Here is a 13,651-nt window from a genome sequence, read left to right as displayed (position 1 = left end):
AGGTACAGGCGTAAATGTCAGTGCTATAATTTGTTATAGGTTTCTGATGACCAGCAATGAAAATGACCACGGATTCTCACAATTCAAACCACTTTTACGTAAATGTGAACTTTCCTAAAACAGCCAAGGGAGAGAAAACTTTCCATCCAAGCTCATGGAGTCTCTTAAGAGATACTGATAGCATTGTTCACTGGGTTAGGTGTTCTTTGAAAAAAATCCTACAAATATTAGTTTCCTTCTGGGTCTATGCTTTGACCTTTAATAAAAATGTGCTACAAGACACCAGTTATTAAAATGAAAGGAACAGTTTTTAACACCTGAACAACTGCCATTTCATATAATCAGCCCTGCTGAAGGCTATACCTTACAAGTCAGCAGTGTTTAAAAAAAAATACATTTGGTAACTTCATTTAAATTGCTCACTTACCAGACGTGGAGTAGGGTTATAAGAAACCATGAATTGAATGTATCAGGCATCTGACACCCTAGAAAATAACAATAAGGTATAAGTATGGGAGGGTTTAAAGGAGGCACATTGACTATATTTTAAATACTGGCATGCATGGCACTTACAGTGCCCTCTGATTATGCTATTGCATTAAAGTCCAGTAGAACAATAGGGCAAGGCTATGGACTAAAAGAACATTGAATCATAGTGCACCAGGAGTAAAAGAAAAAAAACCCCATTGAATTCAGTCAGGCTACCAGCCTTCTAGTTCCAGCTTGTTATATGGCCTTGGACAAATCACTTCTCCCCTTTGAGTCTTGGTTTTCTCATTTTGCAGCATGTGGCCTAGATGATCTCTACAGTTCCTTCCAGCTTCGGTGTGATTCTACAGTATTTTCCCTCCATGGGCTTGAATTCTGAAAAGCTAGGCAAACACTCCCTCACTTTTTTCAGCTGGGCTCCACTGAGAAGCTTAAGTTTTTCTAGTATCCTTTTCCTGTCTTCTTGCTGTAAGGTACCCAATGTGCTATGGACATGGGTGTGCTAAATGATTCGCCCAAAACAAATGACCAGGAGCTGGGTTTAGTGGCTCACACCTGTAATCCCAGCACTTAGGAAGGCTGAGGCAGTAGACTGCTTGAGCCCAGGGGTTTGAGATTAGCCTGGGAAACACAGTGAGACCCCATCTCTACAAAAAAATACAAAAATTAGCTGGGCATGGTGGCATGCACCTGTAGTCCCAGCTACTTGGGAGGCTGAGGTGGAATGATTACTTGAGCCAGGGAGGCAGAGGTTGCAGTGAGCCAAGATCATGTCACTGTACTGCAGCCTGAGTGACAGAGCAAGATCCTATCTCAAAAAAAGAGAAAAAGGAAAAAGAAAGCAGGGGTCTAGGGAGCTGCAGTTAAAAAAGAAAGCATACTGTATCTACTGAAAGGCTGTTCATCACCCCCCAGAAATGACAAAACTGGGAAGGACTTCTCCTTAGTTTCAGATCCAACAAATTAGTTCTGTGCTCAGACATCAAAGCCTCTCAATTCTCACATAGCTAAGAAATCCCTCTGGCTGAACAAGGGGTCCTCCACTGAATGTGCCCTCCTTATTACACGACAGTGAGAAAAGCCAGAGCAAAAGGAAGATGCAAAAAGAGAATAAGCAGGGAATTTGGGCCCTTATGGTAGAATCTGGCCTTTGGGGCAATGGCTCAACAAAGAAGCGCTATCCTCTGCCTTTCAGCAATCATCGAGGTATATGATGTACTAAATGATGACAAAAAGGAGTCACTAGGAGACAAAACACAGGCCTGGACCCCCGTGAGGTACATCAAAGGCATCAATAATAAAGAGCTGTAATTCACTGCGGGCTTACCATATGCCAGACGTTCTACTGGGTTCTTTACATCCATAAGCTCAATGAATGTTGGGAGGCCAAAAACCCTGAGATGGGCATTGATATTATCCCCACTTAACAGGTAAGAAAACTGACTCAGAGAGACCAAGACAATTGCTGCTCAAGGTCATACAACAATGAAAAGAGACACCTGAGATCAAATTCAGATCTACTTGATTCCAAACGCTGTGTTCTTAATCCTGCTCTAACAGCCTCCCTAACACTACTATCAGAAACTAACACTAAGGGTCCATCTGTATACCAGGTCTACTGCAAGCCAAGTCAACACATTATCTCACTCAATCCTCACTTTAACACTGGAGGGAAGCATTATAATCCTCATTTTAGAGATGAGGAAACAGACTCAAACTAAGAAACTTGTGGGCAGCCCACAATATTAACAAGCTAGTGGCAGGGCTGGGGTTTGAATCCAAGTCTGTCACAAATGACACCAAAATACTCTGGTGAGCTTACTGGGAGGTGCCTAGCAGCTGTCAAGTGGACTTCCTCTCAGAGCCCAGCAGGAGGGAGCTGAAGGCTGGCCTGGACAGCCATACAGCTATTAAGACATATGCCATCTGAGAATGGGCCAACCACCCTCCACCTAGACAAGAATAGCCCTGAGAAACTCTCAAGCCCGGATCTGAAGTTGGGTCTTTTTTGGATGCTAGAACAAAACATTAAAAAGAAAAGTTTTCTTGGAAGTCTGTCTTTCAATCTGGAAAATGAAATTTGGCTGCTTCTAAAGGACAATCTGTTCAATTGCTACCTCTACATCAAAGCTTCTCAGCAGCCTCCAGGAGACTTTCCAATTTTCTCAGAGAAGGAATCAGTTCTTGGGCTGGAAAGCACAGACAGACAGACAGGCCAGCAGCTGGACTTGGGTCACAATTTCCCCTTCTGGGGTCACCTCAGGGCTGAGGGTGGGAAAAGTGCTGGCATATGATTGAGTCCCTATACCCACTGGTGTCAGAACAGAAACCCACAGGGTAAAACCCTAAAAAGTAACATCAACGAATGTTGACTGTGAACTACACAAAAATACAGCAGTCTTTAGTTCAATGAAATGCGTTTAAACACTTCAAAGTTAAAACCTGCTGTAATATTTTGCCATGATCACACTCTTGCTCCAGTGCACATTCAGTGCTTTGTTTGTGAAGCTAGGCACTTTCTTTCTTGACATAATGTTGGATACAATTAAATAGTTCATTACTGTTATGGGGAAGCAGCATGACACAGCTGTACATTTAACATGGGGTCAGACTGCCTGATTCCATACCTTAACTCTAGCTCTCACTCACAATGTGACACTGGGCAAAATTACTCAATTTTCTTCTCTGTAGAAATGAGAAAAGATAACTGACCCTGTAAGATTTTTGTGAGAATGAGAGAAGGCCTGTAAAATGTTTAGCAAAATGGTTAGTATTAAGTTAGTAGGTACTCAATAAATATTCACTATTGTTGGTTTTCAGCGAATTATTTAAGTAGTAGAATTGAAATTATCTTTGAAAAACCTCACTAATTATTTCAGATTGTATCAGTAAAGTGATAAACCTCAAACACAGACTCAGAATGTATTCATTAAGGAGCCTCTTCTCCAAGGCCTCTAGTCTCTTAAGGGTTAAAGACAAAGCAGTCTGCAGACAACACTGTGGAATTAAACAGGAGCTCTACTGATTGACCACCTCTGCTCCAAAGTGCTCTTCACAGTAGAACGTCTTTAAAAGACCAGTCAGCAAACCACTGCGTACTCAGCAGTGCAACATGCTCAGACAAATGACATACTCAAAATATCTAAGAAACAGCAGCAGGCAGCTGAATTCTCAGGACTCCGAAAGTTAAGCCCTAAAATAAATACCACAAGCCCAAGTAAGCAATGACCACTTTAAAAAGTACAATCTTGGGAAGCAATATATATACTGCTTTCTTTGGTTTCATTTCAATTTTTTGTTTTGTCTTGTTTTCATTTGTTTTTTGTTGTTGTTGTTGTTGTTGTTTTTTGCCCAGGCTGGTCTCGAACTCCTCGGCTCAAGAAATCCTCCTGCCTTGGCCTCCCAAACTGCTGGGATTACAGGTGTGAGCCACTGTACCCAGCCCCTTTCTCTGACTTCAAACCTATCTGGCCTACTCTTTAGAATCCAAGCCACAGGAAAGTCAGTGTAGTTATTTTAAAGATATTTGTAATTTCCTGCCTCCGATGGTATATTCCAGATTTGCTCCCTTTTTATTCACTAGCCACAGTTTGGTACTACTTTGGTTTGATTTGAAAACATAATCTCCCCACAAATAACAAAGATGGGCCACAACAGAATATAATACAAATGAACATGCTATAGGTCTCAAAAGAAAATTATCAAATGAGTCTCAAAAAACCTCAAGTAAGAGTGGCATTACTGAAAAATTTACTTCCTCCCTAGGTACCTACTTCAAAGACTAAGCTAGGACAAAGCTCACCAACAGGTACAAACATCAGTTAGTATAAGCATCAGTTTCCAGTACTAACAGAACATCTCACAGAGGTAGTTTGCATTTAAGTATAACAAAATACAAAAAAATATTTAAATGGATTACACTTTCTAATTTGTAATTATATTCATTAACGGGCAGTATGTTACAGTGGAAAAATCCCTGGATTTTAAACCAGACAACACAGATTCAAGGCTTGGCTAAGCAACCCTGGGTGAGTCACTTAGCCTCTTTAAGCCTCAACTGTTTCTGAAAACAAAGCAAAATAAAAACAATAACACAAGCCCTTTCTAGCCCACAATATTTTGTAACTCCTACGTGAGACAAATGTAAAAGCATACGATGTGAACTAATAGTATGAAACAGTTATGATTTTTATAAACTTTTCTTAAGTTTTATAAGTACTTTACAACAGGCTATGAATTGAAACATGATATGTTAAATAAATAAAAAGTCTTATTATTCAATACTATAACATTAATATTAACTCAAGAACTTTCAATAATGAACAGCTGGCTAAGACAAAGATACCTAGTAAACATCCTTTCAAAATAATTATAAGAAATTTGAGTCATTTATTGAATCAAATATTCAATAGATATCTGAAGATGAGGGTTTTTGTTTTTGTTTTTGAGACAGAATCTTGCTGTCACCCAGGCTGAAGTACAGTGGTGTGATTTTGGCTCACTGCAAACTCTGCCTCCTGGGTTCAAGCGATTTTCCTGTCTCGGCTTCTCAAGTAGCTGGGATTACAGGTACCGCCACCACACCCAGCTAATTTTTTTTTTTTTTTTTCAGTAGAGAGGGGATTTCACCACATTGGCCAGGCTGGTCTCAAACTCCTGACTTCAAGTAATCTACCCACCTTAGCCTCCCAAAGTGCTGGGATTACAGGCATGAGCCACTGCGCCTGAACTCAGGATGAGGTTTTAACAAGATATGATGAAAAATACTTCACACATTAATTCAATAAGGCACTTAAAGAAAGAAAACGGGCTGGGCATGGTGGTTCATGCCTGTAATCCCTGCACTTTGGGAGGCTGAGGCAGGACTGCTTAAGGCCTAAGACCAGGAGTTCGAGATCAGCCTAGGCAATATAGTGAGACCCTGCCTCTACAAAAAATAAAAATAAAGAAAACACCCAGGCATGACGGCATGTCCTTGTAGTCCCAGCTACTCAGGAGGCTGAGGGCCCAGGAGTAAAAGGATGCAGTAAAAGGGCTGGAGTCACTCACTCCAGCCTAGGCGACAGAGCGAGATGGTCTCTAAAAAAAAAGAAAAAGGAAAAATCAGTTTCTAATATTAACAGCTTCGTCAGATAGAGAAAAAATATTTATTCCATTTGGACTAATTTGCCCTAAAATGAGAAACTGTTAAAGACTAACAAAGAAGCAGATTCTTTCCAGGCTATGAATAAAGAAGAAATGAAAGGTAGATGGTAAATTGGAATTATAATTCAGTCTGGTATTTTAGTTTCTGGTATCAATCTACTAAGACAGTAAAATAAACAAAATGACTTGTATTTATTTGATTTTTTAAAAACCAAAATAGGCCAGGCACCATGGCTCACTCCCTAATCCATGACTTTGGGAGGCCAAGGCCAGTGGATCACGTGAGACCAAGAGTTTGAGACCAGCCTGGCCAACACAGCCAAACCTTATCTCTACTAAAGAAATACAAAAATTAGCTGGGCATGGTGGCATGCACCTGTAGTCCCAGTTACTCGGGAGGCTGAGGCACAAGAATCACTAGAACCTGGGAGGTGGAGGTAGCAGTGAACCAAGATGGCGCCACTGCACTCCTATCTGGGCAATATGGCAAGACTCAAAGCAAGTCTCAAAAAACAAGACAAAACAAAAAGATAGTTATTAAATAACCAAAACTGCATCCAGCTTTCTTCATTGTTGTGAACATAATTATATGTAAATATTTGCTGCTAAAGAAAAATATCAAATGTATTCACTTAGGTGTATGCTACTTTGAGGATATGACTATTACAGCAGAAGTACACAGCATACACTTCCTTCCAAAATCTGTGGAACTGGAAATGGTTTAATCTCTCCCAATTACAAGTACCTGCTTTAATTAACCTTGTTAACAATACAACTGTTTACAGCATCAAAATTAATACTGTGATAACAATCAACTGCTTCTGACAGTCTAAACCAGCAAAACCCTTTTGGAAAGCAAATTTATCAATGAGGTATACATAATAAAATTATATGTGCCTTTTGACCCAATAGTCTTTTAACATGAGAAAAATCATAATTAACCCAGGATTAATTAAAACAATTAAAAATTTAAAACAAAGGAATAATTGCCCAGAAGTCCATGTCAAAATGCTAAGTAAAACAACCAGAATGGGCCAGGCACTGTGGCTCACGCCTGTAATCCCAGCACTTTGGGAGGCTAAAGAGATCGGATCATGTGAGGTCAGGAGTCTGAGACCAGCCTAGCCAACATGGTAAAACTCCATCTCAACTAAAAATACAAAAATTAGCTGAGTGTGGTGGCACATGCCTTTAATCCCAGCTATTAGGGAGGCTGAAGCAGTAGAATCGCTTGAACCTGGGAGGTAGAGAGGTGGAGGTTACAGTGAGCCAAGACAGCGCCACTGTACTCCAGCCTGGGCAACACAGCAAGACCCTGTCTCAAAAAAAGAAAAAAAAATCCAGACTGTAAAACAGAATATGTTTACTATGAATACTCTTATGTAAAAAGATGCATGTGTGGACAAGGGGGATAATGTCAAAGTACTTTTTTTTTTTCAAACTAACCAAAATGTTTTATTTATAGAATCCTTTTGCTCTTTGTTTACTCCATTAAAAAAGAAAAACAGCTGGGCACAGTGCTATGTGTCTATAGTCCCAGCTACTATTCAGGAGGCTGAGGTGGGGGGACTGCTTGCGCCCAGGAGTTTGAGGCCAACCTGGGCAACACAGCAAGACCCTGTCTCTAAAGAAATATATACAAAAATTTTTTAAAAGAGAAAAATAGTTTGGATTACATGCTTTGTGCAAGAAAAACTGTTTAGATACTGAAAAAAAAAAAGATCCTATGAAAACACAACCATAAAAATGAAATGTAGATTTGTTCTCCTTTTCAGTACTATCAAACAATAACTTACTTAGAAAGAATTCCTCGAAGTCAGTTTTCTCCACACAGCTAGTGTACATGCGCAGGGCCGCAATCTTAATCTTCTAGACAAAGAGAATAAAACCAAACTCAAGACATGACCAAGTGGATGTTCTACTGCCATTAGACATGGGTCACAGGATCATATTTCTTCAACTAGAAGGAAGGGTCCAAACCTCTCTCTAGGTAATTTAAACCAATATAAATATTTTTTTTATTTTCTTAGAGCTTAGCCATTCATACAGACTTCACACAGTTTTCACATTTTAGGACTTTAGCATGAAAATGTCAGAAAGGCTTTTCCAATATTTAAATGAAATCTCTCATTTAATTCCAACCTACTTCCCCACATTTGTGGACTTCAGCATGAAAATGTCAGAAAGGCTTTTCCAATATTCAAATGAGATCTCTCATTTAATTCCAACCTACTTCACCACATTTGTGCCTCTAAATCACTGTTAAACATTATCCATGTTAACTCTTTAGAATCTGAAATCCTTTATAGTAAAAATTGACCATTCTTCCGGCCAAAATCAAATAAACAAACAAAACTCTCAAGCCTTTAATCTTTCCTCAGAGGCACTACTACCTATTCTATAAATCTTTGGGGGATGGAGTAAGAGGTATCTTTATTTCAGATTTTCTTTAGTTTTATAGTTTGCTGATTAACACTGTGTCTATAAATAAGAGTTCCTAACGAGTGTAAAATGCAATATAAGAATCAACCTTTTACTATTCCCAAAGCACTAGGAATTCTCTCTCACTTTTAATATGAGTGGTGGTTTTAATTTATTCACTGAGCTGTATCTTAAGATTTTGTATATTATACTGTATATAAATTATGCCTTAATAAAAATAAATCTAAAAATAAATTATTTAAGAGTTAACTTATAGGTCTAAAGACCAACTCAGCACTACAGGGACAAGCATTTTAAGGTCTTTCAAAACATTTCATTAAGGATATAACTAAATAAATGAGCACATCAACAAGGCTTCTAGAAGCTTATTTTTCCTAAAACAGCAGGGAAAGTTACAAACTCAAATATGCATAGACTAAAAACAAATGTGTACCGGCTGAGAATGACATAGCAACTGAAGAAAAACCAATCTAGAGTTTAGTAGAGCTATGATATTAAGGTTTACAGTCACCAAGGGCATACTATACCCTAAACTATATAATGTTCATATTCTTCTATATTCTCTAGAGTTAAAACAAGTATCTCTGATGGATAGAAATACCCATAACAAATTAAAAAAGGACTGCATCTCTTATTGTAATTAAGATTTTTTATTTGCTAATTTGAGATCTGTCATGTTTTTAAGAGCTTCCAGTCTAAAGTTCATACTGGGAAAAATACGACATATAGAAATAGACAAACAGAAATCAGATATGCCTATCTGGGGAGTAAATCAGCATTAGAAGCCCACATTTAAACAAAACCCATGGTAAAACACTGAAAAAAAAAAAAAAAAAGCAAATTAAACCTAAAAGCAAGCAAAAAGAATGATATCATAAAGAGCAGAAATCAACAAAATTGAAACAGAAAAATAAAATATAAAAAATCAAAGCAAGGTTAGGTGCGGTGGCTCATGCCTGTAATCCCAGGCTGAGGCAGACAGATTGCCTGAGCCCAGGAGTTGGAGACCATCCTGGGAGACACAGCGAAACACTGCCATCTCTACCAAAAATACAAAAATTAACTGGCATTGTGGTGCATGCCTGTAGTCCCACCTACTCAGGAGGCTGAGGTGGCAGGCTGAGCCCCGAAGGCAGAAGTTGCAGCAAGCTGAGATCACACCACTGTACTCCAGTCTGAGTGACAGAGCCAGACCTTGTCTCAAAAAGAAAAAAAAAAAGGAAAATCTAAGTCACAGATGTTTCTTTTAAAACATCAATAAAATTAGGCTGGGCACTGTGGCTCACGCCTATAATCCCAACACTTCGGGAGGCTGAGGCAGGAGGATCAACAGAGGTCAAGAGTTCAAGACCAGCCTGGCCAAAAGAGACTGGTTTAATAGAAACCCCATCACGATTAAAAATACAAAAATTAGCCAGGCGTGGCAGTAGGCTCCTGTAATTCCAGTTACTCAGGAGGCTGAGACAGGAGAATCACTTGAACCTGGGAGGCGGAGGTTGCAGTGAGCTGAGATGTTACCACTGCACTCCAGCCTGGGCGACAAGGCGAGATCAATAAACAGAGAACCTATAAGAGTTATCAAGGAAAAAAAAGCCCAAAATGGAGAAGATACAAATTTTCAGTATCAGAAATCAGAGGGCAGATATCACTACATATTCTAAAGACATTAATAGGATAGTAAGGAAATACTATGAACAACTTTAGGCCAATGAATGTGATTACTTAGATGAAATGGACAAATTCCTTGAAAGATACAAACTATCAAAGTTCGCTAAAATAAATAAATAAATAACATGAATAGTCTTATATCTATTAAAGAAAGTGGATTTGTCGTTAAAAACCTTCCCACAATGCAAACTGCAGACCCAAGTAACATCACTAGAGAACTGTACCCAACATCTAAAAGAAATGTAACCAAATCTACACAAACTCTGACTGAAAACAAGAGGAAAGGATATCTCCCAGCTCATCCAATGAGGCCAACATTATCCTGATATCAAAACCAAAGTTATTAGGAGAAAACAAAACCACAGAACAATAGCCTTCATGAATATAGATGCAAAATTCCTTAACAAAATATTTTAAAATTAAATCCATCAATATTTTTAAAAGAATAAGATATAATAATCAAGTGAAATTTATCCCAGGAATGCAAAGATAATTCAACACTGGCAAATCAATCAGTTTCACCACATCAACAGACAAAAAAAAAGAAAAGAAAAATAAATCTGTTTAATTTTGTTAATTCTTGCAGTTCTAGGAAGTATTTGACCACAGAACACATACATCTTGGAAAGCATTGGCCCGTGCCATTACCAAACTAACTATAATCTAATAATATCATGATCCTAATAATTTAGCCTTGATAGGCCTACTCCTATCCTGAAGACAGGGAGTTCAGTACATCTGGCCTAGCTCCTCACTTCATCCAATAATTCATTGAGTATATAACTCAGTATCTGGCACTGATCTAGATGCTGAGAATAGAGCAGTAGACAAAACAGACAAAAATCTCTGCTCTTACAGAGCTTATGGCCCAGTTCAGCTATAGATGAGTATATAACTTTAAAATTTCTAATCACTTATTTCTTGATTTTTTTTCTTTTTTTTTTTTTTTTTACCTTGTAGTCTCCTTCAGATTCCTATATATGAAGTCCTCTGGGTTCACAATTAATCGCCCTGTCTGAGGAAAGGCAGACTTGCCTTCAAGGTTCAAGCCCCAAGTCTTTCCTTGAGAAGGAAGCTTGCCCAAAAACACATTTGTGAAAATGCATTCATTACAAATAATGAAGACTTCACCAGATGGGCCAGAGTATTTTGTCAGTGCTCATGCTATGGCAATCAGGAGCATTTGATAGTTCTTCACTTTTCCTGCTGCAAGGCCAAGGCTTTATACTTGGGTGAGCCATTTTCCTGGATAAATGTCTAAACCAAGTCCCTTAAGACTGTCACACAGGAACTGGAAACAACAACTTGAAGAAAGAACCTCTTCAAGAATCATGCAGGTAGGGGGACTGAATTTCCAGCCAGTCAATACAAGTTGTTCTGGTCCTTGGATGACTTCATATTTATTTCATTTTAACTTTAGAAGACTTCAACAGTCTACTTGAGTAAAAGAGAAGCACGTTGAACAGCTTTAGGAAATGAAAATCTGCTCTTCCACGAACTGATGCATTTTTTAACATCTTAGGATGAAAAACAAATCTAGTAAAAGGCTCGCATTAACAGGTATGTAAGAGTTAGAAGAAGCCAGGTGCTGTGGCTCACGCCTGTAATCCCAGCACTTTAGGGGCCGAGACGGGCAGATCATGAGGTCAGGAGTTCAAAAGCAGCCTGGCCAAAGACCAGCCTGACCAATAAGGTGAAACCCCTTGTCTACTAAAAATACAAAAATTAGCCGGGCATGGTGGCGGGTGCCTGTAATCCCAGCTACTCAGGACGCTGAGGCAGGAGAACTGCTTGAACCCGAGAGATGGAGGTTGCAGTGAGCCAAGATTGCACCATTACACTCCAGCCTGGTGACAGAGCAAGACTCTGACTCAAAAAAAAAAAAAAAAAAAAAGAGTTAGAAGGGTCTTTTTAGTTATTTGAACCTTCTATTGTCCACTAGAAATCCTTCCACAACATTCTTGATTCACAGTCAACCATCTGGGCCTCTGTTCAAACAAGACCAATGACCTTGTAAGGCTACCTTACCCACCAGACGACAATTCCTGCTAGATTCTTGTTTTGCTAAACTTAAAATATGCTTCATGTAATATTCATTGAACATTATTTTGCCCACTGAAATACCTTCTTTTTTTCACATTTGCCCCTCAAATACCTGGGAAGAATCATCCTGTCTTCTCTTTTGCAGGCTAAGCATCCCTATTTCCGCCAACAATTCTTTATTCAACAGTTTCTGAAGCTTTCATAAGGCTCACTGTCTACCTCTGAATACATCCCAGTTTGTCAGTGTCCTTCAGAACAGGAATAATTTTTTGGCTCAATGCTAATATGGAAACCTATTCTACCGTATGTGGCTGAGTTGGTAAATGTTGTCCTTATCTCACCTGATATTGCATATAAAGATAATTTTTAATAATGATTCTAGGATACTTAAGTAAGGAAAAGCTACATTTAAGATCCTAAATATGATTATAGAAGAAACATAAGAATAATACATGAAAACATTAAAGAAAAAGAAAGAAAAGATAGTTAATACTGCTGATGTGGACAGACATGCAGGTATTTTGCTCCCTATTCAAATACATGTGAAAACACAAAACAAATAATTTTGCCAGTGCAATCCAATACAAGTATATTGATTTGAGTCAACATTGCTGAAAACGGTTCTCAGTTTTTCAAAATGAAAAGTTATACAGAGATTTTCTCATTTCAATTACACTAGAATGTCATACTTTTGATATTTTGATGTAACAAATTTTAAAATGAAGGTTATAGGCCAGGCGCAGTGGTTCACGCCTATAATCCCTGCATTTTGGGAGGCCTAGGCAGGCGGATCACTTGAAGTCAGGAGTTCAAGACCAGCCTGGCCAACATGGTGAAACCCCATCTCTACTAAAAATACAAAAGTCAGCCAGGTATGGTGGCATGTGCCTGTAATCCCAACTACTTGGGAGGCTGAGGCAAGAGAAACGCTTGAACCCAGGAAGCAGAGGTTACAGTGAGTTGAGATCACTCTACTGCACTCCAGCCTCGGTGACAGAGTAAGACTCTGTCTCAAAAAAAAAAAAAAAATAAATATATATATATATATATATATATATAATAAAATGAAGTTATAGCAAGTAGACACTACCACATCACAAAAGTTTTTTAAAATGCAAACATTAGAGATTTAGTTGAGGTCACAAGGGAACAAAGAAAAATCAGAGGCTAACTCAGGCTAAAAGAGTGAAGGAATTTTCCTGATGATTTAGTCATCCTCCAAATGGTAGCAATTTTCCCTCTAGAATCATAAAAAAACAGCCGAGACAAAGCATATGGTAGCAACCAAATGGAACCCAATCACCAAGAAATGAATAAAACTGTTAATGTTTCTCTTTTCTTTCTTTCTGCTCTGACTTGCCTCTTAATTTCTAATTTTCAAACAAAACATATCCTTTAAGTTTGTAAATCCAAATGCCATAAGCACAACATTTTTTTAATAGGGGAAAAGATTTTGGTTAAAAACATTACTAAATATACCAACAATTATCAAGTCTCAAAAAATTAAGATCTAAAAAAATACCACTTTAAAGAACATAACTAATATTTCATCGACAATTAAGAAGGCACTTCAAAACCTTAGGGTCTCAAGAACATCATTATCAGTATTTGTGTTCTTTCTATATTCTTTCAAAGCCCCTTAAAAACAAAATGTAGGGCCGGGCGCGGTGGCTCACGCCTGTAATCCCAGCACTTTGGGAGGCCGAGGCCGGTGGATCACGAGGTCAAGAGATCGAGACCGTCCTGGTAAACACAGTGAAACCCCGTCTCTACTGAAAATACAAAAAATCAGCTGGGCATGGTGGCGCATGCCTGTAATCCCAGCTACTCAGGAGGCTGAGGCAGGGGAATTGCCTGAACCCAG

General features: G+C 38.6%; 1 protein-coding gene across 2 annotated transcripts in view; it reads right to left on the bottom strand.

Annotated features, from left to right (window-relative positions):
* Positions 1-13,651, bottom strand: part of LOC116562769 (ubiquinol-cytochrome-c reductase complex assembly factor 1) — a 106,702-nt gene that overhangs the window by 59,503 nt on the left and 33,548 nt on the right. For both annotated transcript variants that reach the window (XM_032295144.1, XM_032295145.1), the window contains 2 exons: positions 7,431-7,503; positions 428-485 (listed from right to left, as the gene is read on the bottom strand). In XM_032295144.1, coding sequence (XP_032151035.1) covers positions 428-485; positions 7,431-7,503 — 131 coding nt within the window. The remainder of the gene's footprint in view (positions 1-427; positions 486-7,430; positions 7,504-13,651) is intronic.

This window comes from Sapajus apella, unplaced genomic scaffold, assembly GCF_009761245.1.
Source record: "Sapajus apella isolate SASKATOON/1434 unplaced genomic scaffold, GSC_monkey_1.0 scaffold33, whole genome shotgun sequence".
Classification (NCBI taxonomy): Eukaryota; Metazoa; Chordata; class Mammalia; order Primates; family Cebidae; genus Sapajus; species Sapajus apella.
Note: the sequence above shows the minus strand (reverse complement) of the source record. Positions and strands in the feature narration are given on the sequence as shown.